This window comes from Hyperolius riggenbachi, chromosome 8 (genome assembly GCF_040937935.1).
Source record: "Hyperolius riggenbachi isolate aHypRig1 chromosome 8, aHypRig1.pri, whole genome shotgun sequence".
Lineage (NCBI taxonomy): Eukaryota > Metazoa > Chordata > Amphibia > Anura > Hyperoliidae > Hyperolius > Hyperolius riggenbachi.
In genome coordinates this window covers 267713663-267739775 of record NC_090653.1, presented here as the reverse complement: position 1 = coordinate 267739775, position 26113 = coordinate 267713663, and the positions used below count along the sequence as shown (strand labels likewise).

Sequence of the window (26113 nt, the reverse complement as noted above, 5' to 3'; positions counted from 1 at the left end):
TATATTTGTGATATTAAGTTTTTCTGGTGTCCTCTATATAGGCAGATGGTCTCAAATAAGGTTCGTGAGGTTTTATGTGTTGTTTTATGAGCTTGGGAGTGGTATTGAAGGAAATGGGTAATCTGGTTAAATTCCAGTAGGGTCTGGGAGTTGAAGTGTATTTTCTCTTCTAGCTTAGTTTTGGAGATTAACTTGTCAGTGGTCGGGTCTGTCCAAGTAAGCCTATTAAAATAACCCAAACTGAACCATTTAGTCATAAAAGGTTTTGAAATGCCTGGGGAGAAGGAAGGGTTTCCTAGGAATGGGAGAAGAGGTGAGGGATTAGATTTTAAGTGTGCTGAGTGGGCGATAGATTTCCAAATGTTCATTGTAAAATTAATAGTAGGGAGTAATTCCGAATGGGATAGTTTGGGTGGGATTTCTGACCAAACGAGCGAAGCTAGGGAGAGAGGGAGTATGCTGGTAGCTTCTATTAGGCCCCATTTAGTGTGCACTTTAAAGTCAGTCCATTCCTTTATTTGTCTAAGATGGGTAGCTAGGTAATAGAATCTTAAGTGTGGTAGGCTGAGCCCACCCATTTCCCTTGGTGAGAGTAAGACCGACTTAAGGACCCTTGGGCGTTGGTGGTTCCATAGAAATTTCAGAAATTCCGATTGTAGCCTTTTTAATTGTATTGAGGGTACCTGGACAGGCAGGGTCTCGAATAGATATAGAAGACGTGGGAGGATATTCATTTTTAGTGAGTATAACCGTCCCAGCCACGAAATCTTGTAGGCGGTCCACTTATGAAGGTCCTGAAGTATTTTTTGGAAGAGGGGAGGGAAATTTTGTTTGTAGAGTGTAGAGTATGAAGGAGTAATGTATATACCTAGGTATTTAAGGGCTTGAGTTTTCCATTTGTAGGGGTAGGAGGCTTTTAGAGCAGATAGTAAGTTTGGGGGGATTTTGATTGGGAGGGCTTCTGTTTTGTCACGGTTCAATTTGAAGTTTGATAAAAGTTCAAATTGGGATATAGTAGAGTGCAGGGCTGGAAGTGACGTTATGGGCTGTGTGATAGATAGAAGGATATCATCTGCAAATAGGGAAATCTTATGTTCGAAGTTGTTTTGTTTAAATCCCTGTATGTCCGAGTTTGATCTGATTGCTGAGGCTAGAGGTTCGATGCTAATAGCAAAGAGGAGGGGGGAAAGGGGGCATCCTTGCCTCGTACCATTTTTTATGGTAAATGGGAGTGGAGAGGCGAAAGGAAGTTTAACAGTAGAGGTAGGGAGTGAATATAGAAATTGCAGTACAGAGATGAAAGGGCCGTTGTATCCTTGGTGGTCTAATACTTTGAAGAGGAAAGGCCATGACAGTCTGTCGAAGGCCTTCTCTGCATCCAAACTTAGGAGCAGAGAAGGCCTTCCAGACCTGTTCATTAATGATACAATATTTATGGCCTTTCTTGTATTGTCGCCGGCTTGACGGCCTAGAATAAAGCCTACCTGATCGTTATTAATGAGGTTGGTTAGTATGGGATTGAGTCGGTTGGCCAATGTTTTGGTAATAATCTTTAAGTCCGAATTTAATAAAGAAATTGGACGATAACTTTGAGGGAGTTGGGGATCCTTCCCTTCTTTGGGTATCATTGTTGTGAGAGATGAAAGGATGGTTAATGGGGGTTTTTCACCTTGCATAATCGTATTTGCTAGGGTGAGTAGGTGAGGGATAAGTATTTCCTTGAATTTCTTATAATATGAATAGGGTAGGCCGTCTGGGCCTGGGCTCTTTAGTGATGGTAGGGATTTCAATACTTCGTCGAGTTCTTTATAGGTGAAGGGAGCGTTAAGTTGAGAGCGCTGTTCTTCTGAAAGTTTGGGTAAGTTAAGGGGAGCAAGGAAAGAATCTATTTTAGAAATAAAGGTTGGGTCTGAGGAGTGGTCAGGTAGGTTGTACAATTGTTTATAGTAGTCAGAGAATATCTGAGAGATTTTTTGTGGGTCATATTGAGTAATACCTTCAGAATCCTTCATAGAGTAGACCGCGTGTTGGGAGGTTTTGGGGTTCAGTTTACGTGCCAGTATTGTATGAGGTTTATTGCCTCTTTCAAAGAACAGTTGTCTGGACCACCTCAAGCTTTTCTCTAATTGATTTGTTTGAAGGGATCTAATCTCTTGTTTAAGTTGTTGGATGTGAGAGAAGTGAGTTTGTGTGGATGAGTTTTTATATGTCATTTGGGCTTTAGCTAAAGAAGCTTGTAAAGATATAAGTTTTTGGGAAGCCTTCTGTTTTCGTCTGGTACCCTCAGCAATAAAAAGGCCACGTATAAATGCTTTGTGTGATTCCCAAACTATTCCAAACGAAGGGACTGAGTTTTCGTTGGTTTCGAAATATGACTTTAATTCAGTTGTGAATTTAGAGATCAGGGTTTTATCTTGGAGTAGGGATTCGTTTAGCCTCCAATGCATCGGTTTGTGTGGTCTGTGTAACCAATTTAAATCTATCGAAACACTTTGATGGTCTGACCATGCCATAGGGGAGATCTCTGAGGATTCTAGAAGTGGTAGGAGCGTTGTGTTAGCAAAAAAATAGTCTATTCGAGAATGGGAGGCATGGGGAGGGGAGAAGAAGGTAAATTCAATTGATTTAGGGTTTGCTATTCTCCATAAGTCTAATAAGTTGTATTTTCTCATAAGCATTCTAAATTTACGGGAGTTGCGGTCATGTGTGGATTTTGTTGGAAGGGAGAGAGGGGTGCTCCTATCTTTGACTGATGAGAAGGCTAGGTTGAAGTCTCCTCCTAATAGAAGGGTGCCAGTGGTATTTTTTTGGAGTTTGGTTAAGAAGGAGGTGAGAAAGGGGATTTGCTGGTTATTAGGGGTGTATACGTTAGCTAAAGTTATGGGTTTACCAGCTAGGGATCCATTTAAAATGATGTAGTGGCCGTTTGGGTCCTGGAGTTGTTTTGTGATCTGTAAGGGTAGATTAGTTTTATGTATTATTGCTACCCCAGCTCGTTTGGACAAACCCGAAGCTAGGAAAACCCCAGAATAGTGTTTGTCTCCAAGGCGTGTTGTGTCTTGTTGTCTGAGATGTGTTTCCTGGAGCATGGCTAAGTCGATATCCATGCGACGAAGATCTCGTAGGAGAGAAAGTCTCTTCTGGGGTATATTAAGGCCCTTTGTATTCAGCGTTAGAAATTTAACCATATTCGAAGGTATATAAGAGTTCTTTAGGAAGCTGGATCAACCATTGTGGAATTATGTGAGTTGGGGAAAGATAGGCATAAGACCTATTTCTGCAATGTTTAAAACAGGTATATAACATTGAAAACATTATAAACAGAGTAATGAACAAACAAAGTGGTAAAAAACATATAACTAGGAGAGTAAATAAGATCAACGTTTGTGTTCTTATCGTTGTGTAAAGAGATAAGCCACTGTGAGGTTTGTGGCCACATAAGGGGACAACTGAATCGTGTTGTCCTAAAGAGCGTGCTTCAGAGATGCCAGGTCCCCCAGGGGGCCTGGCAGTTCCGATAGCAAAGCTCCTGAGGGGCATGAGGAGTCACCAATAAGGTAGCCCACGGTCCAAAGGATCCGGCTATAGTAAGGTAAATTACTGAGACAAGTTTAAACATATATGCATATATCAATTGAAGTTGCAGTGAAGGACCTAGGAGAGGTTTCATAGGGTGGTCGAGAAGAGGTGGCATTGATTATTATGACAAATCATGAAGGGATTATGATCAGGTTGGAAGAGCTTCCATGTCGTCCGGTTGTTGTGTATAGGTGAGAGCTCGCACTGGATTTCTCGTTCCGTCTAAAGCGTGGCGGAATTTTCTAGGTGGTGAGGAAGTTGAGGGGGACCTCAAGTTTTGAAAAGAGGTGCTGGGTGGTGGTCTTATTCCCATCTGTTTCAGGAACATGAGGGCATTATCTATGTCAGAAACTGAAAATAATGTTCCTTGTCTCCTGACTTTAAGGCAGAAAGGAAATCCCCAGGTATAAGAAATATTGGCTTCCTTCAGGAGCTGGGTGACGGGTTTAAAAGCTCTGCGCTTTGCAAGCGTTATGAGGGAGAGATCATTAAAAATATGTAGCTCGTCCCCTTTAAAAGTTATGGATGGGAGTTTGCGAGTAACTTGCAGTAGAGCTTCTTTAGCTTCAAAATAGTGCATTCTAGTATTAACATCTTTGGGCTTCTGGGATGTTGCCCGTTCCCCCAGGGATCTATGAGCCCTGTCCATTCGCCATAGTTCGTTTGGGATATCAGGTGCTAGTGTTTGGAACAGTTCTAGCAAATGTGATCTAATCTGCTCTGGTTTAACAGACATGGAAATTCCTTTTATTCGTAAGTTCTGCCTCCTTTCCCTATTTTCTGAGTCTTCTTGGGAATTGCGGAGAAATTTTATATCAGAGCTAAAGAGCTGGTGGTCCTCTTCTATCTCAGCTTGCTTTTGTGATATGGCAGTCATTTTATCCTCTAAGGTGGATGTGCGTTCCCCCAGCCCTGCGATCTCCGTTTTTAGCTCTCTCATTGCCGAGATAAGGAGTTGTTGGAATGAGCTATTTATAGCTTGTAACTGTCTCTCTAGGGCTATTTCTAGGATCGCTGCAGTGATAGAGGGGGATTCAGGGGGAATACCGGCCTGTGATGGTGGGAGCTCGGCTTGCTCCTGAAGATCGGCGCCATCTTGGTTTTCAGGAGGGCGGAGAAAGCGGTCGATCGTGCCCGTCTGCTGAGCCATTTTTGCGGTTCCTCTCCTGCTCATCGGCTGCTAGGGGGTCTCAGGGTATTGTCCCAGGTGGAGCCGTGTGGTAAAGCTGCCTCAGAATGCGTAGAGCGGCTCGTATAGCGGAGAGTGGGGCCGGAGCTCTGGACTTAAGCCGCCATCTTGATGACGTCGCGCATGCGCCTCTTTTACATGCATTTTTGATGCGTTTTCTTATTAAATATGATGCAGTCATTTACTCCATTGAAAAAGGGAAATGCACTAAAAATGCATGAAAAATGCAATTGCATACATAAACTCGCGCAAAACTGTAGAAACAAAATGTAAACACATGGTTTTCTGCACTGCCTAGCGTGCTCCTAGCCTCAAAGTATTAGAGACACAGGATCAAGGGAACAGCCAGACAACTCTCTCTTTAAGAACCAAGGTACATCTTCTTGCACTGCCATCAGTTACAATAAACTATTACTGACTTCAACTCATTATAGCAGACAGCAGAGAGGGCAAATATGTTGGCAAATAAATCTGGCTTGCATGCAAACATTTTATGCAGCTTGAATTAAACCAAATGCACCTCCTGCTGAAATTGATTGACACAGTTCCAAGCTGCCTACAAATCGGGGGCGGCCCTTCCATGAAGCAACGTGAAACGCAGGCTTCAGGGAGGCAACAATTAGAGGGTGGCCCCTCAACAAATGTCCCGTCTCCCCCTCCCTAGGTGCGCAACGCCGCTTCACTCACCTGCTCTCAGCGTTCCAGCGATGGGATCTCCATCCGCCCATTCAGAGTCCTGTATCCATGGCTACAGGTCGGGTCACATGAGGCGCCGCTGTAGTTAGAGAGGAAGCAGGACTTCACGTGGGGCTGGTGAACCTATCGCTAATCTGCTAGGGAGCGGGTGGATGAGGTGACGTGCAGCACATAGCATCTCCTCCCTGCTGGCCTGCAGCATCTGATCCCCAGGATGCCAGCTGTCTTGGAGGAAGCAGAGGGAGGTAAGCGAACCTTGTGTCCTTCTCTATGCCCCTTTGTGTCCCCGTGTGTCTGCATGGGCACAGTACAGGGAGTCTCCGACATTGCGGTGGGTTGGAGGTTCGTATTGGCAAGAGTTCGCAAGTCAGTAACTCCCTGTATTTGGACTAGACGCAGGGAGGGAGAAAAAGTGAGTCTTATAGTCAAAAAAATACAGTATTTATGAATCCAAGCTTGGGTTCTCTTTAAAAAAAGAAAATGAGCTATTGATCAGCAAAAAAAAAAGAGAGAAAGAGGACAGATTCAGTAAGCTTTGAGTTAGATCATATTTGCAGGGTTGTGCAAGAACAGAGAGCTGGACAAGGTCCAGAAGTTATACAAAGGTCAGTGGGTACAGACTGTGAGAAGTATAAGTAGCCAGGACACAGCTGCATAGTGTGGTGGAACACACATTATAGAGGGAACCATATTATCCACCAGTAATAAAGATGCGGGCACTTCTACTGGTCCTTCTGGTGGTGGCTCTCAGCGACGCAGAGGATTCATGTCCTGGTAGGTGACTTGTCTACATTCTGCTTTCAAAAGCCCCTAGATGGCTTGAAATCTGTATTATAGTCAGTGGCATAGCTAAGGAGCTTTTGGCCCCAGTGCAGATTTTACATGGGGCCAGGGCCGCTTTTAGACTTTTTGCTGCCTGAGGCAGACTTGTAAGAATGCGCCCACCTCCCCAACCCGATTTGGAATGATCACACAGCACCCGACAATTTACTCTGCTTCATTTAATGTCCTCACATGACATGCTGCAGCTCAACACAACACACTGGCTGGCTGTGAGTTTTTTAGTCTTTTTCTCTTCCTGCTCTGACTGCATGCTGTTAGTGTAAACACAGTACAAAAATGCTGCCCCTGTAATTTCTGCCACCTAATGTAAATGTTTCACCTTGCCTCATGAGAGAACCGGCCCTGCATGGGGCCCCCCAAGCACTCTAGTACCCTAGCAATTGACATGGTGCATAAAAATAGACATAATCATGACAGGACCAATAGAGAGTTAATACTGCTGTTGAGTGAGGTCCCCTCGGGGTCTTGCGAAGTAGCGTCAGACACTAAAACGGGGACCATCCGCAGTGGAACGCAAGGAAGGTATGTATATCTGCCGCTGCCCGCCGCCTGCACACTCGCTTATTGAAGCTGGAGAGGAGCGCAGAGGGGAGAGCCCACGGTGAGGGAGGGGGGGGCTGAAGTCCCCCCCCCCTCCCCGCTGAGTGTGGCCGTGGCTTTCCCCTCATGCTGCGACCCCTCCAGCCCCCCTAAATGGCCCAGGGGGGGGCGGGGGCTGCAGCCCCTATTGTTATGCCCCTGAAGAGTCATAAAGCAAGTGTGGTCATCATGAACTTCAGATCAGGTGTTTTTGTGGCTACACTTGTTATTAGTGTGAGAAGCAGAGTCCCCTGTATGGGAGGAAGGGAAGGTTAGTAGTTGGGGGCGCCACACAGCTCTGGGCCCCCCTACAATCAAGGGCGCTGCACCCCTTTCTTCCTTCTGAAGTTTTCCTCTGAAAACCTTGTTTTTGTTTATTTCTGTTCATATCTGATATCAATTCTTTCTTCTCAGATGTAAAGATACTTGGTGCCGGCGATGCAGACAAATTCATCATGCTTAGAGGGTGTCCTGGGACGGCTGGACCTCCTGGACCAAAAGGAGAAAGAGGACCTGCGGGAGAGAGAGGTGAGGCTAAGATCTGAATAATGGTGTGTGAGCAACACTTAATTCCCATTAGTGATCTTCTAATGCTGTTGATCGCCACAAGAAGTTCCACACAGCCCAGTCTGTCCTTTTAAAGGTTATTTCTTTAGGCCTAATTCAGACAGACCAGCCGCCCATTGAAGTCCGACATCTCATTCCAAAGCATTTGTCGGCTTTCAACTGCATTTCCCGGCATGCTGCATTTTTTATCCCCACAGGAGGACACTGAAGTGTGGCGGTAAATGATCCTGGAAGCAACAAGATGCTTCCAGGATCGGCTAAGCGCTGGGCAGACAATGGCGAAAATCAGTATTAAAATGCTGCGTTTGCGCAATCAACTGAAACACCGGTGAGCGATCACACTGACGGCTTTCCATTCATCTTATTAGACAGTGCATAAACGTGGAGCGTCGATGCCGTCATTTATCACCACAGAACCGCCCGTGTGAACCAGTCCTATTGATCCAAGTACAAACACATGGTGAGATATTGACACATGAAAAAAAAAAGGCTGGTGGATGTCTGGATGACCAAACAACCTGACCAGACCTGTGACCAAGTGTTTATGATATGAAACGCCCATTGGGTCAATTGGTCTTCCAGGTATCCAACAGTATTTTCTACTTGTCAGTGTCCCCCATGTACTGTATATGGATTTGGATTAGTAACAGAGCATTTCTTAACCACTTCGGTACTAGCAGCATCTGCGCCCTTAAGGACCAGAGGCTGCTGGTACACTAAAACGCCGCATCCCGACGAATCGCCGCAAAAATCCGCCGCTCCCGCCGGTTACACCACTCTGTCCCCGCCGCTGGCTGCTCTCTCTGCCGTCTGACAGCAGAGCACTGTGCACCGGTCAGGAGACGCTTTTATTGGCTCCTGACCCTGTCACTCAATGTAAGCCAATGGGATTGGCTTACAGTAATGACAGGGCCAGGAGCCAATGAAAACAACTCCTGCCTGGCTCACAGTGCTCTGCCATCAGACACGGCAGGGCGAGCTAATTGCGGTGGGTAGAAAGCGGCGAGAGTGGCGGCCACCCACCCGACGTAGATTTGTACTGCAGCACCACCCGTCCGACGTAGATTTGTACTGCGTCGGTCCGCAAAAAGTTAAGTAACAGACTGCGCCTTGTTTTTTTGTTTTTTTTTCAAACATATTTTAATTTGATTTTTTTTAATACACATAACAGGTGTCAAGTCAACATAATGATCGAATTCACATAAAAATGACGGGAATTGTCCTTAGAAAGATTAACCTTCCTGTTCCCTATCCCTTCCTGCTCTGCTTTCCTATCTATCTCCACTCTCAGCTCAACTTGCCTTTCACTTGTTCTTTGGCGTACCAGGAAGTATATTTAAAGGGACCCCGAGCAGTACCCAAAAATGTCCTAATGAACCTACCTGGGGCTTCCTCCAGCCCCTCGTAGTCCATGAGGTCCCTCAGCATCCAATGGGCTCCCTCCATTCTTCTGCTGGTGGCTCCGTTAGCCACGCAACTTCGCCAGATGGGCGCTTGGAGGGGACGTGCATGCGCAGTTGCACAAGACTCTTGGCGAAGTCACACAGCTAATGGGTCCCTGGCGGACAAAAATCATTATGGCTTTTTTTGGTCCTGCTCAGGGTCCCTTTAAAGCCGGATACCATTTCTTCAGATCCTCCTTAGGCATTGTGTGTAACAGAAAAGGTTTCCATCTGGTAGTTTCCATGTTCCTTTTCTTTTATGAATTTAAACATCCAAATTATCCAGAGACATATGGCCCTAATTCACTAAAGGCAGTTCAATAAAATAATTTACAAAAGGAGGACACTGAGAGCCTGGTATAGTGTAGCGTGTACTCTAGTAGGCGCTTGGTTCAGTCCCAGACCTGCAGTGTATATACTCCGCCAGGTGCCTGAAAGCAACCCGGGTTTGTCCGCTCCTTCTGGTTTGATTTAGTGATGAGCCAAAATGCCAGTATTCTTTTCATATATATTTTTTTTCGAAAATAATGTTAAATTTGATTTTTGAGCGAAAATGCCATTGAAAATGAGCTTTATTTTTCCAGTTTTTTGTGCCTTTCGTGAATTTTTGCGGTAAACATATAGATTTTTCACATTTTCACGGAAAAAGAATACCAATTTTTGTGCTTTTTGCAAATTACCATGGTAAAATATCCCTTTTTTTGCATTTCCACAAGGAATGCAAAAATACAAGCTATTTTTGCAAAAAAAATTCTCTCAAAAATAGCATTTTTCATGCGAAAATCACTTCGGCATAAAATTCTCAAGCAACACTGATTTGTTTTCCTGTCTTTACGATCACGGGAGTTCTACACTGACCTTGTTATACCGGACACCACCTTCAGTGACGTAACTACAATTCATGGGGCCCCCCAGCAAAACTTTGATGCCTCTCCTCATCCCCCGCCCCCCACCGTTCACACCTTTTCTTTTGCCTCCCTTGGGCTCCCAGGCTGTGAAGGGCACCATCGCATAAGAGTCAGAAGACAAGTATTGTGGTGATTCAGGTCCCAGGAAGTCCCTTCACAAGTGGAGATCTTTTTTGCCTGTAGAGAAGGGAAGACCGGGAGCCCAATAGCGCAGTATCGTCAGGTATAGACTCTCAATAAGAGGGTATGGGTAGTGGATACTCCACAAAGATGGGTTGCAGTCCTGCAACCACCATATAGGCATGCAGATAAAAAAACGTTCCTGCCCGGTATGCCGGAACCTTCTGGAACTGAGCGGTCGCTCTCCTCCTTTGGACCTTTCCACTGGTTAGATGGATATACTAGTAGTAAGGGCTATCACCTCTAAAGAGGTGTAGAGCTACAACTGGGTTAAACGTTTGGGGAGGCCCCCATAGGTGCTATGTTTGTAATGCCTATTTATGTACTGTATATATAGAGAATAGAGAGGTGTCCTACCTCTAATGAAGACTCACTCAGACGGGAAAAAAAAGGAGTCTCCATTCAATGGCCCTCGTGCTCCACACAGCCAATGGATGAGGTTGTCTGTTTGTGTTGACCTGGGGAGGCGGGCTGAGACCCGTAGAACGTGTTGTCTACAGTATGGCCACTGGAGACTCCTTTTTTCTCATCTGATGGAGTCTTCATTGAAGGTAGGACACCTCTTTATTCTTTATATATACAGTACAGAAATAGGCACTACCAAAATAGCACCTGTGGGCGCCTCACCAAACGTTTAACCCAGAAAAAAAGTCTTCACACCCATAACAAGTGTAGCCACAAAAACACCTGATCTGAAGTATAATCCCCTGTATCAGAGTAAGGGAAGGTTGGTAGTTGGGGCTCCCAGCTCTGGGCTCCCCTGCTGCTCCCCTCCAGCTACGCCCCTGACCCCCTTACTACTGTTTGTACAAGGAGAGATTTGAAGAAGATCTCCAGTGCATACAGTAAGTAAATATGTTCAGAACCACACAATGCAAGTGTTGTGCTTATTTATAAATCCATGATAAATATGCATCTATTATCTAGCCACAACATTTTTTTGTCTTTGCTTTAGATTGTAGCTTTATTATGTATGTTTTTTTATTCCACAGGAATAATTGGCATTTCTGGTTTTCCTGGACTGCCTGGACCATCTGGCAAAAAAGGTGGGTGGTCAATCGGAAACAAATACAGTCGGTTTAATTTGATACCTATAGGGAACCTCTTCTCACCTCTCTAAAGAAAAGTGCTGGCTTTCAATGTTCGCACTTTTTCAACAGGCTGATCAGCCTCCTCCTGCTCCTCTCCAAAGGACAGAACAGGCTGATCAACCCACTAGCGTCGTGAGAGGGGGGCGGGGAGTGCCACCCGCATCAGGTGGGGTGACCCCGGCCGCCCTGAGCGCTGATGGAGGGGAGCCCTCCCTTCCTCTCCCTGCTAAACAGGAAGCAGCGTGTGTATAAGCGCCTATGCAGAGGAGGAGACCAGCGGCGATTGGAACCAGGGAGGTGAGTTACTGACTATTTACAGCGCTTCCCTGCGCTAACTCTGCAGTCGGAAGGGGGGAGCACAGAGGGCGGCCCAGGGAGAGGAAGAGAGGGAGAGGTCGGGCTGCCCTCCCTGTGGCCGACTCCCCCCTCCATTATGGGGGAGCACCTACCTACCTAACCTATACTGGGGGGCAGCTACCTATCTAACCTATACTGGGAGGGCAGCTAACTAATCTAACCTATACTGGGGGGCAGCTACCTATCTAACCTATACTGGGGGGGGCAGCTACCTATCTAACCTATACTGGGGGGGGCAGCTACCTATCAAACCTGTACTGGGGGGGGCAGCTACCAATCTAACCTATACTGGGGGGCCGCTACCTATCTAACCTATGCTGGAGGCACCTATCTATCTAACCTATAATGGGGGGCAGCTACCTATGTAATCTATACTGGGGCACCTACCTATATAACCTATACTGGGGGCACCTACTTATCTAACCTGTATTGGGGCACCTACCTACCTAGCTAGCCTATACTGGTTGCAACTATACTGGCTACCTATATTGGAGGCATCTACCTAACTAACCTATACTGGGGGCACCTACCTATCTAACTTATGCTGGAGGCAACTAATCTGGCTACCTATATTAGCCCACTGCCTTACTGTTACACAGTTACATTACTGTTAGCTCCACCCATGTGATGTAATTTGCTTTTTTGGGGGTGGGAGTGTCGGTAAATTATCTGCACCGGGTGTCAAATACCCTTGCTATGCCACTGGATCAACCTCCCCCTTCTCCTCCCCAAAGGACAGAACAGACTGATAAACCTCCCCCTTCTCCTGTCCAAGCAGTGGTGGTTCCAGCTTCAATTTTATGGGGGGCACAAAGGGGGCATGCTGGCTGGCTGGTGGGGCCCATTTGGGTGAGCAAAATCGATGTTTGTATGGCGAGTTTTAGATATTTTTTCGCCTACCTCAGGTGATAAAATTAAGGCTAACTAGTTCAGCAATGATATGAACCAAATCTAAACATTCCAAACAGAACTCAGAGCAGGGACGTAACAATAGACCCTGCAAGGGATGCAGCTGCAGGGGGGCCAAGAAACCACAGGGGGCCCCGTCCTGAGAGACTGACAACTAAGGGCAGGGAGAGAAAAAACATTCTGCTCTCTGCACAATTGTACTAATGACTGCATCTGCTCAGCCATTCATAAGGAATCATACACAGTTTTGCAGACAAAGATTTGTTGACAGACCCTATTCAGTGTTCAACAGGGTCTTGTGTACAGCGCTGTTCTACCCCCAGCCTTTCCACCCCTCCCCAAGTGCTGTGTACTGTAGTGATGGGGCCCCATCCAAAGTTTTGCATTGTTGCCCAGTTATTTCTAGTCACGCCCCTGACTCAGAGGCTTTTGAGCAGAGCAACTTGTCCAAATGATGGTGCTATCATTGAAGAAAAGTTACCTACAGATGTACTTTGCTAGTTTACTGGCATGCTTTTATCTTTACTTGCTAACAAGCTGCTCCTGTGTGGAAAGACCACAGACAAATCATTCCAGACCCCAGCTTGTGTCGCACGACTCTACAAGCAAGGGGAGGGGGAAGAGGCAGGAGTGAGAGAAAGGCTGCTGTAGAGTGATAAATCTCAGTAAATCTCCCTAGAGTAGTACGTCTCAGTGAATCTCTAAAGAGTGCTAAATCTTAATTTTCTTTCATGACTTTTGTTTATTACTGCAGGTGAGCGAGGAGAGAAAGGTGAGGCGGGTGCTTCAATTTATGGAGGTAAGATATCACATACATTTTAGTTTCATGAAAAAAAATTATCAACTACATACAGACTCAGCTTCCCAGGCATAACTGATTGCTACAGAGAGAGTTAGGATCAGTGGTGTAGGAATAGGGGATGCAGAGGTTGTGACCATCCCAGGGCCCCTGGACTAGATGGACCCCATTAGGGGACCTCCTTCATTCATCTTATTAGCATTTCATTGGTGCTGTGCTGGTAATGAACACCTCTCTATGTGCATTGCATAGTGGTAATGTTTAAAGGGGAACTAGGGAACTGAAGTAAGAGGTATACGGAGGCTCCCATGTTTATTCCCTTTTAATCAATACCAGTTGCCTGGCAGCCCTGCTGGTCTATTTCTCTGCAGTAGTATCTGAATCACACCAGAAACAAGCATGCAGCTATTCTTGTCAGATCTGACTTTAAAGTCAGAAACACCTGATCTGCTGCATGCTTGTTCAGGGGCTATGGCTAATAATATTAGAGGCAGAGGATCAGCAGGGCTAGCAGGCAACTGGTATTGCTTAAAAGGAAATAAACATGACAGCCTCCATATACCTCTCTCTTCAGTTCCCCTTTAAGTCTAACACAAAAATCAGTTTTACTCACCTGGGGATTTTACCAGCCCCCTGCAGCTGTCCTGTGCCCTCGCAGTCACTCACCGATCCTCCTGACCCATGCCTCCAGCTAGTTTCATTTTCGTCCGACAGGCTCACTGCGCCTGCGCAATTCTGGCATCTCCTTCTTCGCGTTCCCATCTGCAATAGCATCCTGTGCAGGACGCTATTACGGACGGAAACGCAAAAGAAGACTACGTGTGACCGGGCTTGTCTGCGAAACAAAACTAGCTAGTGGCGTAGGACAGGAGGATCGGTGAGTGACTGCGAGGGCACAGGACAGCTGCAGGGGGCTGGTAGAAGCCCCAGGTGAGTAAAACTGACTTTTTCTTGTTAGGCTTAAAGGATACCCGAGGTGACTAGTGACATGATGAGATAGACATGGGTATGTACAGTGCCTAGCACACAAATAACTATGCTGTGTTCCTTTTTTTTCTCGGCCTGAAAGAGTTAAATATCAGGTATGTAAGTGACTGACTCGGTCCTGACTACAGTGTGACCCTCACTGATAAGAAATTCCAACTATAAAACAATTTCCTAGCAGAAAATGGCTTCTGAGAGCAGGAAAGAGATAAAAAGGGTTAATAGTTCATAGATTTTAGCTCTGGCATACTTCAATGAATGTGTCATTGAGCAAAATCAATAAAATAGTTAAAACTTGAAAAGAAGATTTAAACATTAAAAAAAAACTGTGGAATATCTTAAAAGTCATTTTTAGGAGAAGGAAGATAGATACAATTGTTTATTTCATTCGTTTATTTTCACCTCGGGTGTCCTTTAAGGATCCCATTGGCAAACCTCCTTGCTCTGATTACACTCTTTGATACTACAGTTGTCCTTGGCAGGTTTTGGGGCTCCATATATCATAAGCGTGCTTGGGGCCCCATGTAATACGCCATTGGTTGGGATGTCTTATAATGGGCTTGGTGCACTTACCACCAGTAATATTGCTGTGTGCAGGCAGCGCACTACAATACTAGTGTTACTGCCGCCAGCAGTTTACCACGCTTGCTCAGTTCCATTTCCACCAGATGCAATCACTCTGATCAAATCTGCTGGGAACTGATTCCCCCCAAATGCCTGATCAATTTATAATCAGTTTAGGCCTAAATTCACTTGAAAGTATTGGATTGTGGGCAGGGCAGGAGCGTAAGTCGATCAGTGGCCTATAGCTTTAAACAGTGCAACACTGTGGTTCGATCAATTTTTCTATAGATCCCCTGCTGGAATTTTTTGGAAATCACTGAACTTTCTGAAATGATTCTGATCAATCGCATTGAAACATTGGGTGAAGATATAAGGGTGCCTGTACATTTGCTCTATTTTGTCCTATCCGAGGAGAATCAGTGCAGCAACATGGCCGCCAACATTAATCTTTTGATCAATTTCTGTTAAAAATCGGTCGAAAGGATCAATCAGGAATGCAGACAATCTCAGTTGCAAGGGTTCGATCGAATGCGTGGTGGTAACGGAGTTTGATATCGCGGCGCCAGACAGATGTACCACCCAAGCATACCACTCCCCCCTCCCTCGGCCGGATTTCAGGCAAGGCAACAAAGGCCATGGCCTAGTGCACCTGGAAGCACGGGGCGGGCTGAGGGCTGGCACATTCATGCATTCAGGCTGCCGAATATGTGAACTGCAGCATTCGGGCAAGTATCTGGGACTCGCAATGAAGGGGCAGCAAACCTGGGCAGCTTATTGTCTGTGACCTGAGCTGTCACTCATCAATCTGGCCCAACTCGTGCCCATGTGCAGTTTTTGAAGGCTCATCTGTCCGCTGGCATGACTCTTTTCCTTCTCCAGTGTCTGATGTCACTGTGAGCACCTGTACCACATGGCACCGACGTGTGCTCATGTGCAGTGTTGAAGGCTCACCTGTCACACACCTGCTCAAACCCTGGCCTCCTCTAGTACCCCCCGCCTGTACCACATAACACTGACGCATGTAGTGACTTACTATATGCTTCAGTGTTATGTGGTACAGTTGCTCGTGGCAACGTCAGACACTGGAGAAGGCCAGGATTTGTGTGGGTGTTTGACAGGTGAGCATTCAACTCTGCGCATGGGCATACGTCAGTGCCATGTGGTATAGGTGCTTGCGGGGACACCAGACAGGGCCATTTCTTGGGCAGTGCGGGCAGGGTGACCACCCTGGGCGCAGACCGGCAAGTAGAAGGGGAGCGCAGCAGAAGGACATAACCACTAGGGAGCTGGTGACACGCGGTGCAGCCAAATGTAAGGAGAAAGAAGATTACCAGCGTGATCACCTTCCTTGACTCCTCCTAGGCTGCCTGCGTCCGATGTCAAGTCATCATCACGTCACCACTGTGTGATGACACCTGATGTCCTGTAGTGGTACTGCAGGCTGTCAGTGCGCGGCGCCCATGAAGGAGTCGGGGGCTCTATTCGCCTGTGTGTTTTCCTGGTCCCTGCTTCCTCCTGGATGAGCAGTTGGTCACACTAGTAGGCACATCTACTTGTGACCTGTGCCTGTGTGACTGTCCACACAGAGTAAAGGTTCGTGAGTCCATGGGGGGAAGGGGGCGCAATTTTTACACCCTCGCCCTGGGTGCACATTAGCCTAGAAACTGCCCTGATGCCAGACACTGGAGGAAGAATAGAGTCACGGCAGCGGACGAGCCTTCAGCACTGCACATGGCCAGGGGGGCACACATATACACTTTGGGGCTGGACGGAGGATGATTTACAATGGTTTTCATACTGAAATTTATCAGAAATCATTGTGCAATGTTATGTATGGGCGGGCAATATATTCCACTCTGATCAGATTCGATCAGAAAGGAATCTAATGGTTAAATGTATGGCCATCTTAAAGGGAACTTGAAGCGCGATGTATATGAAGTCTGCCATATTTATTTCCTTTTAAACAATACTAGTTGACTGGCACCCCTGTTGATCTGTTTGGCTGCAGAAGTGTCTGAATAACACCAGAAACAAGCATGCAGCTAATCTTGTAAAGATTTGACAAAATGTCAAACGCCTGATCAGCATATCCTTGTTCAGGGTCTATGGCTAAATGTATTACAGTCAAAGGATCAGCAGGACAGCCAGGCAACTGGTATTGCTTAAAAGGAAATAAATATGGCGGCCTCCATATGCCTCTCACGTCGATGTCATTTAACTTCTTTACGACCGCTCCACTCCAATTGGCGTGGAAGCGGTGGCAGCCCCAGTACTGCTCAATGTCAATTGGCGTGAAGTCATCAATCTCCCAGTGGCGATCGCTGCTAGGAGACTGGTAGACGACCATCTATTTGCACTGTACAGCGATCTACGGCAGCACTGTACTGGGGACAGCCGTGTGACACGGCTGTTCCCCTGGGATGCAGAAGAGCAATCAGCTGTCCTAGGCTGATGCCTATGACAGCCGATGGCGGTGGATGGCTGGTGAAGGGAGGGAGGGATGGGAATTAAAAAAAAATAGTCACATTTACTATAAAAAACAAAACAAATAAATACAAAAAAAAAATAAAAAAATAAACAAACATGTCGGCAGGGATCAGAGCCCACCAACAGAAAGCTTTCTGTTGGTGGGCAGAAAAGGGGGGGCGGAATCACTTGTGTGCTGAGTTGTAGGGCCCTGCAGCAAGCCCTTAAAGGTGCAGTGGCCTAATTTGGAAAACAAATGCCTAATCATTAGAGGGGGTAAAGCCTAGTTAAATGTGTATGGCCAGGTTCAGCTAGACTACTGGACTACTTGTACTTCTCACTGCATAGCTATTTCCTTCACTTCATAGAAACAAAGAAATTAAGAGATTTATTGAGATGTCTTTTATTCTAGAACAGGGCTGTCTAACTGGTGGGACGCATGTGGCCCCTGGGGCCGCACACACCTGCCTGGACTATGTTTTAGCCCCCTCCTGTGGCAGGTCCACTTTTTGTTTGAGCTTGGCCCTGCCCCCCCACCCACCCCCAAGCCAGGACATTGATGCTCTGTCCCCTCCAGGAGAAAAATGTTGTGCTAAACACACCCACTGCCCGTGAAGTGATGGTATTCTTTCTTTGTATATATATCATGATCTGCATCCTACACAGTCCTTTCTGTAGAAGGTACAGTTGTGCTCACTGAGTTTTGTCCATCAACTTCACAGCTGCAAAAGACTGTAAGGATCTGCGGGATGGCGGAGCAGTTATCACTGGCTGGTACACAATATATCCGGATGGCATGAAGCCCCTGACGGTCCTGTGTGACATGCACACTGATGGCGGAGGCTGGATAGTAAGTGGACACACTCACATAATAAGCCAACCCGTGAGGATAAGATGAATTGTGAACAGTGGCGCCATTAGGGCTAATGCTGGGTACCAGGGGCGTGGCTAGGATCCTAAGAGATCCGGGGGTCTTTTGTGCACTCCAGCCGAAAATGGGTGTGGCCACACCAGAATGTGGGTGTGGTCATGGGTGGAGGCAAATTTACATGAACTAAAACAGCGGTCTAAGTAGGCCTACCCAGCAAAATGTTGGATGAAGCCCCCTCTTCATTAATAAAAAAAACAAAAAACAAAGATGCAGTAAATCACATAAATAGGCAGTGTCATTTAAAGAGGAACTCCAGTGAAAATAGTGTAATAAAAAAAGTAAATCATTTATACATAATTATTGTAAAAATGAAGCAGTCAGTGTTTGCTCATTGTAAAATCTTTTAAATCCCTGATTTACATTCTGAGATTTAACACATGGTGACATTTTTACTGTTGGCAGGTGATGTAGCTGCTGCTTGCTTTTTTGGCAGTTGGAAACAGCTGTAAACAGCTATTTCCCACAATGCAGCAAGGTTCACAGACAGGAAACTGCCAGGAGTACCACGGTCCTCAGAGATTCTTGTGGGAGGGGTTTCACCACAATATCAGTCATACAGCGCCCCCTGATGGTCTGTTTGTGAAAAAGAATAGATTTCTCATGTAAAAGGGGTTATCAGTTACTGATTGGGATAAAGTTCAATTCTAGGTCGGAATTTCTCTTTAAACATAACTAGGCAGAGTTGCATTGTTTCTGTGCTGGCTGGTCTGGATTTCAGCTGGGCGGGCTGTCCTGCCACCAGATTATCTGGCAGTCCCCCCATAGCATTCCCTGACCGTCTAGTGGAACCCCTCCAATACTCCCACAGGCTTCCCATTGAGGCATCACAGCGCCCAGCATACCCACTATTGAGGCACCACAGCTGACTCTGCCTGGGGGTCCTCCGGGGCACGTGCCACTGATCTTTGGGGCTAGCAATGCCCCTGCTGGGTACACACGATGCAATTTCCCACCTGATCAATGGGAAGAGATTGATTATTTCTGACATGACCGATCAGCTCTCGATCGATCAAGCGCTCGATTTTGCACACTTATAATTAGAAAATCGATCTGATGCCCCCTTCCCCAATGTTTGCACCCCTTCCCTCCACTTGGTGCCCTTCACAAGCTTGGGGCCATCTCACAAGGGCCATAAAGCAATCGTGGCATGTCCTTGCGTCTGCGCAGTGCAGCAATACACACGCACGCACGGCTGCAGAAACCAGGCACTTTATTAAAGCAAACCTAATGTGAAAATAAACTTATGCGATAATGAATTGTATGTGTAGTGCAACAAACAAAAGGAAGGACCCCCACAAATACCGCACCACACTAATATAATGGAATAATAAGATAAGCTTTATTAGTAGACTACATTACAAAAAATTATAAAAACAATTGAAACCAAATTCTGCCAGGGTATATGTCGTCACACAATATCAATGAATAAATCCTACTAATATTATAAATGGGAAAGTTCGGATGTTTGTAGGTTTGGATGTTTGTTACTCGATCACTCAACAACGGCTGAACGGATTTGAATGAAAATATTGACACACACATACCTGGAATAACATATAAGATACTTTTAATTCCCATAACCAAAAAGTGGACGGAGACAAATACAAATGTCACTGGGAAAATGTAAACTGCAGCCATTCTTACACTGTTAATGGCAGGGTTCTCAAACTTTGCACAGTTGGTTGCTGGGTGACTAGAATTAATATTCAGAAAAGTGGGTGGAGCCTATAAAAGCCAATTAAAATTCACCTATTGATTTTCAAGGGGAATATGTACATTGCTGTTAATGGCACAAGCCTCAAACCTGGTACAGTTGATCATTGGGTGACTGGGGTTCAAATTCAGAAAAGGGGTGGAGCCAAAAACAGCCAATCAGATTTGTTTCATTTCAATGCAAATTATTAATGCCAAAGACAGCCAAGCATACAAACTTGGTCATTGAGTAATTTATTGTGTGTTAGGGATAGAAAAAGTGGGTGCAGCCAACACCAGCCAGATGCATAACCGGGCAACACCGGGTCATCAGTGGACAGAGACAAAATACAAATTTCACTGGGAAAATGTAAACTGCAGCCATGCCTACACTGTTAATGGTAGGGTTCTCAAAATTTGCACACTTGGTCACTGGGTGACTGGGACTAATATTCAAAAAAGTGGGTGGAGCCTACAAAAGCCAATCAAAATTCACCTATTGATTTTCAAGGGGATATGTAATTGCTGCCATTCTTGCACTGTAAATGGCACAAGCCTCAAACCTGGTTCACTTGGTCATTGGATGACTGGGGTTAAAATTTAGAAAGGGGGGGTACAGCCACAAATGGCCAATAAGATTTGTTTCACTCCAATGCAAATTGATGCCGAACACCGTAAAGCTCACAATCTTCGTAATTGATTAATTGTGTGTTAGGGTTAGGAAAAGTGGGCACAGCAAACACCAGCCAAATACATAAGCGGGCAATGCCATGTCATCAGTGGGCGGAGACAAATACAAATGTCACTGGGAAAGTGTAAACTGCAGCAATTCTTACACTGTTAATGGTAGGGATCTCAAACTTTGCACAGTTGGTCACTGGATGACTGGGATTAATAGTTAATAATAATAATAATAATAATAATAATCAGAAAAGTGTGTGGAGCCTACAAAAGCCAATCAAAACTCGCCTATTGATTTTCAAGGGGAATATTTACATTGTTGCCATTCTTACACTCTTTATGGCAAAGGCCTCAAACCTGGTACAGTTGGTCATTGGGTGGCTCGGGTTTAAACTAAGAAAAGGAGGTGGAGCCACAAACAGCCAATCAGATTTGTTTAATTTCAATGCAAATTATTGGTCATTGAGTAATTAAGTAATTGTGGGTTAGAAAAAGGGAGGGCAGCGAACACCAGCCAAATACATAACCGGGCAACACTGGGTCATCAGTGGGCAGAGACAAATAAAATTTCAGGAAGAAAATGTAAACTGCAGCCATTCTTACACTGTTACTGGCAGGGTTCTCAAACTTTGCACAGTTGGTCACTGGGTGACTGGAATTAATATTCAGAAAAGTGAGTGGAGACTTCAAAAGCCAATCAAAATCCACCGATTGATTTTCAAGCGGAATATTTAATTGCAGCTATTCTTGCACTGTAAATGGCACAAGCCTCAAATCTGGTACAGTTGGTCATTGGGTGACTGGGTTTAAATTCAGAAAAGGGGGTGAAGCCACAGCCAATCAGATTTGTTTCATTTCAATGCAAATTATTGATGCTAAAGACCACAAAGCTCACAAACTAGGTCATTAACTGAGTAATTGTGTGTTAGGGATAGAAAAAGCGGGTGGAGCTAAAACCAGCCAAATGCATACCCGGGCAACGCCGGGCCATCAGCTAGTGGATAATATACCCAAAGGCTCTCTCTTCTCCCGCCTAAAAAATCATGCATGGGTATTGCACAAAGGGAGAACAATAAAGTGCCAGTGCTATTGTGATGAACACATATGTGAAATTGCACAAATACAGATCAATAATATTGCACCAATAAAGGGCAAGAGTCTAGTGTGTAAAGAGCTGAAAGTGATGAAAATCAATGAAAAGGAGCAAAGGAATCAGCCATAGAAAATGTGAACCTAGTAGCAGTGAAGCAATGTGAGTTGAAAAAATTGTATTCGAGAAGTGCAGAGCGTAGAGACCAAGAGACTCACCCGAATGCAGAAACGAGAGAGCAAGGTTCCCTGGACAGAGCCTTCACGATTCGCCACTTGCCGCGGCTTCTGCTGGGCACAGATTGAGGCTAACATGACCGGCTTAAATATGGAAGTCGTCAGAGCAGTGGGCGGGTCGTCCAGAACTAACACTGTGCGTGGCCACGCACAGAGGACTAGGCACCGCGCTGTAACTCAGAGCAAGAGCCCATCCTCCAAATAGTGACGTCAGTACTGGAGAGGGGAACAGTCAAAAAAGCCTTCACATTACCATAGTAACACAGAATAGCATAGTATTGTAGAAGAGGGGAAAGCCACGGAAGTGTAAAGCCATGTATGTGTAGTACAGCTAAGAAATAGAACACTAGTATCAAAGAAAAGAGTCTCCTATTGTTTCCAGTACAGGAGTTAAAGGGAAGGTCCAAGTTGATTAAAAAACAAAAATCTACGTACCTGGGGATTCCTCCAGCCCCTGGCAGCCGTCCTGCGCCCTAGCCGCAGCTCCGGTGGCTCCTGGCCCCCTCCAGTGCAGATGCTGACCTCGCCAGGTCACAGCTCCACTCCCCGCTGGTGGCCCGGGGTCCCCTCCGGTGCAAGATGCCTACTGTGCTTCAGCATGCAGCTTACAGAGTCGCACTGATGTTATCTGGACTGTACTGCGCAGTCACAGAACTACTACACCTGCGCAGTACAGTCCGGATGACGTCAGTGTGACTCCGAGAGATGTTCGCGCAGGCGCAGTAGGCATCTTGCACCGGAGGGGACCCCAGGTCACCGGCGGGGAGTGGAGCTGCGGCGAGGGCACAGGACTGCTGCCAGGGGCTGGGGGACGCCCCTGGTAAGTAGAATTTTGTTTTTCAAATTACCTCGAACCTTCCCTTTAAGAAACTTCAGTTGTTATCTATGCAAAAGAGCTTCTCTGAGCTCTCTGACCAACTTGGGTTAAAGACGGTCCTGCTTTCTGAAGCACTTATACATCAAAGAAATAATGAGAGACAGGTTCAGGTTTTACTGCGGAGTTAAAAGGGTCATTAGCTCTACTCTATTTTATAGTTTAAAATACAGAGTGTGGTTTGTACACTGCAAATATGACAGAATGATGCAATGTTATAAAAAAGAAAAGCTATAACTGAAAGTAAAAAATAGGAGACTCTTTTCTTTGCTACTAATGTTCTATTAACTATCCGTACTAAACATACAATTCATTATATCATACATTTATCACTTCAGTGTCACTTTAAGTAGGATGATCCACAGAGCTCCAGAAAGGTGCCTTTACTTCTTCAGAAACAAAGACCCATCTCTGGCCAACTTAAAAAACAAGCCCCATCTGAATTCCCCTGTCCTTTCTCCAGGTGTTTCAGAGACGTTCGGATGGCTCCATTGACTTTTTCCAGGATTGGGAAACTTACAAGAGAGGATTTGGCAGCCAGCTGGGCGAGTTCTGGTTGGGTAATGAGAATATTCACCGACTTACAGCCACAGGTAAATGATGCGTATCAAACATTACCACCCTATCGCACTTATGTTTGTAGTTCACACTTATACAGCTGTTACATTTGTACCTCTCTCTCAGGTTCGTATCAGATGAGAGTTGATCTGGAAGATTTTGACCACAATCGCACTTATGCCATGTACAGCGGCTTTAAACTGAAAGGAGAGAAGGACCTGTACCGTCTAATGTTCAAAAGCTTCATAAGTGGCTCTGCAGGTAGAATGCTGCATTTCATGTCTACAGTACAGTAAACACATCATATTGTCAAAAGTCTTGGGACACCTGCCTTTACACAGACATAAACTTAAACCAGTTAGCGGCAACGCGCCGTATGAAAACATCCTGTTTTCTACTGTTAACGGTCACAGGACTTTAATGCGTCGCTCACCGCTGCTACCAATGTTCATGCCTGTGCACGCCCGCCACACGTATCCATCGGGACTGACACATCTGTGATTGGTGAAGAGGAACAACTGTTCCCTGAGTCAATCAAAGCGCCTGTAAGGGGAACGACCATGGCTTTAACGAGAAGCCAATGATCATTCTTGTAACAACACTGTGGGCTTGTTCACACTATCAGCGTGTGCTGATTTTTTCAAGCGCTGGCGATTTTGCAAATCGTTCTAAATGCGCATGTGTAATGATTTCCTATGACAGTGTTCACATTTGAGCTTTGCGATTTTTTTTTTTTTTTTTTTTTTTTTTATAAAGCGCAAATGCAATACCTGTACCATATTCTGAGGGTTTTGGCTCAATGGCAGGTATAGGGAAATCGTAAAGCGCTTGAAAAAACACTTTGTATTGCGATTTCCTGAGCGCTTTGATGAATAAATGTATTGCATTTATTAATTTCCGGGTTAAAGAGTTCATTTCCAGACTGATGTCAGGAAGTGAAAAATCAATCACTCCGCAAAAGCACTTAGAAAAGCGCTTTTCTAAGCTGAAATCACTCTGAAAGCACTTGTAAAAGCGCTTTCAAAATCCCCCCCCCCCCCCCCCCAATCGCTAACGCTTGCGATAGCGCTGGCGATTTATAATGTGAACTAGGCCTGCTTGTCTGCTTTGAACTGTGTTCAAAGCACACAGAATAGTGTGTGTGTGGGGACATCTAGTGGTAAAGAAAAAATGTTATGTTACATTCTGTAAAGTTCCCTTGTGCTAATGGTATTGTTTTCTCTGTAGGCGACTCCCTTTCCTGGCATAACGATCAGCCATTCACTACACAAGACAAAGATAACGACAATGCTGAAGACTCAAACTGTGCAGTGGATTACTCTGGGGCCTGGTGGTTTGACAACTGCCATGGTTCTCACCTGAATGGAGCGTACCTGCGGGGGCAGCACACGAATGAGGGCCTGGGGGTGATCTGGTTTACTTTCAGGGGAAATTTTCATTCCCTTAAAATGACAGAAATTAAATTCCGCCCAGAATAATCAAAATAAACTCTATACTGTATGCCTTGCTTCTTGTAATTTCTGAGATAAACACTATGCTACTCTGTACTGTGTGTCTCTAAAGGGCTTGTTTATAAATGGGTGAACATGCGAGTATATTGGTGAAGAAAAGAATTAGGCTGGGTTCACACATAAAAGGTGTCCAGTCCTGTCAGTTTTTGACAATTTTCATCAGTTTTGGATGAGTTTTCAATGGCTTGGTTCACACATAAAAGGTGGATATTTCTGGTCCAGTCCAATCTTGTCAGTTTTGTATCTCCGGCAGGAGAGCAGTGAGAACCGGCACTGGATAAGGGCCATGTGGCCACATGGTCTTGATCCAGCGCCAAATCTCACCACTCTCCTGTCGGACGCTTAGCTCCGGTCACCATGGTTACTTCTGGCCAGCACCTCTGATGTCATGGCCGGAAGAAACCATGGTGACGGGACACAAAGTCTGTGGCAGGAGAGTGGTGAGATTCAGCTCTGGATTGGGGCATGTGAGTTAAAGTAGGGGGACCAGAGGTGACACGCTGGGGACAAGAGTAAACACACAGGGAGACAAGAGGTGACAAAGGGGGACCAGAGGTGACACAGAGGGACGAGGTGACACAGAGGGAGACAAGAAGTAACACAAGGGAACACAGAGGTGGACAAAACAGGCACAGAGGTGACAGTGTTCTGACTTTTTCAGGTTAACAATGGACCTACAGTCCCTATCTTGTTCCATAACCAGGGACTACTTGTATTTCTCTGGTCATTTTATTAGGTATGTCTTGCTAGTACTGAGTATGACCTTTTTTGCCATTAGAACTGCCTTAATTCTTCATGGCATTCTTCACATATTTTTGGTCAATATTGACATGATAGAATTATACAGTTGGTTCCACCAACATCATGTCATGGCCACGCCCAGTGTGCTGCTCCCTTTGTTGGAGGGGCCATGCAGAAAGCACGTCGCTCCCTTTCAGAGGGGTTGGATGACAAATGATTTGCTGCTTTGGGCCACAAAAAGCTTAGCAACACCTCTTATATTCAAGATGGATTACTCACCCCCTACCACACAGTAACTCTCTGTTGAACACTTATTCTACAGACCTACCTAGTGTGTCCATCTCCCCTAACCTTACATTGTAAGCCTTTGGCAGGGTCCTCCCTTCCCTAGTGTATTCTATATGATTGTGTGCCCCCATCATTGTGCTCCTTTACTATGTCCCCGTCGTGATTGTATTACTGGGCCTACCTAACCTGCCCAAAATCACATGATCATGTACCTTGTACCGTTTGCCTTGTATAACTTTGCCTTATGTTGTATAACCTTGTTATGTCTGTCATCCTTTGTATCATTGTATGTATTTATTGTCCAGCGCTGAATAATATGTTGGCACTTCATAAATACCATAAATAAAATAAAAATAAT

At 45.5% G+C, this 26113-nt stretch overlaps 1 protein-coding gene across 6 annotated transcripts in view; it reads left to right on the top strand.

Annotated features, from left to right (window-relative positions):
* LOC137528557 (ficolin-1-B-like) overlaps positions 1–24715 on the top strand; it is a 116610-nt gene extending 91895 nt beyond the window's left edge. For 5 of the 6 annotated variants that reach the window (XM_068249896.1, XM_068249891.1, XM_068249893.1 and 2 more), the window contains 7 exons: positions 7301–7414; positions 10976–11029; positions 13095–13139; positions 17876–18003; positions 23121–23250; positions 23342–23476; positions 24443–24715. In XM_068249896.1, the coding sequence (XP_068105997.1) occupies positions 7342–7414; positions 10976–11029; positions 13095–13139; positions 17876–18003; positions 23121–23250; positions 23342–23476; positions 24443–24693 (816 nt within the window). In that variant the 5' untranslated portion in view covers positions 7301–7341 and the 3' untranslated portion in view covers positions 24694–24715. The remainder of the gene's footprint in view (positions 1–7300; positions 7415–10975; positions 11030–13094; positions 13140–17875; positions 18004–23120; positions 23251–23341; positions 23477–24442) is intronic. The other variant, XM_068249897.1, reaches the window with a different exon arrangement.
* The last annotated feature ends 1398 nt before the right edge of the window (positions 24716–26113 follow it).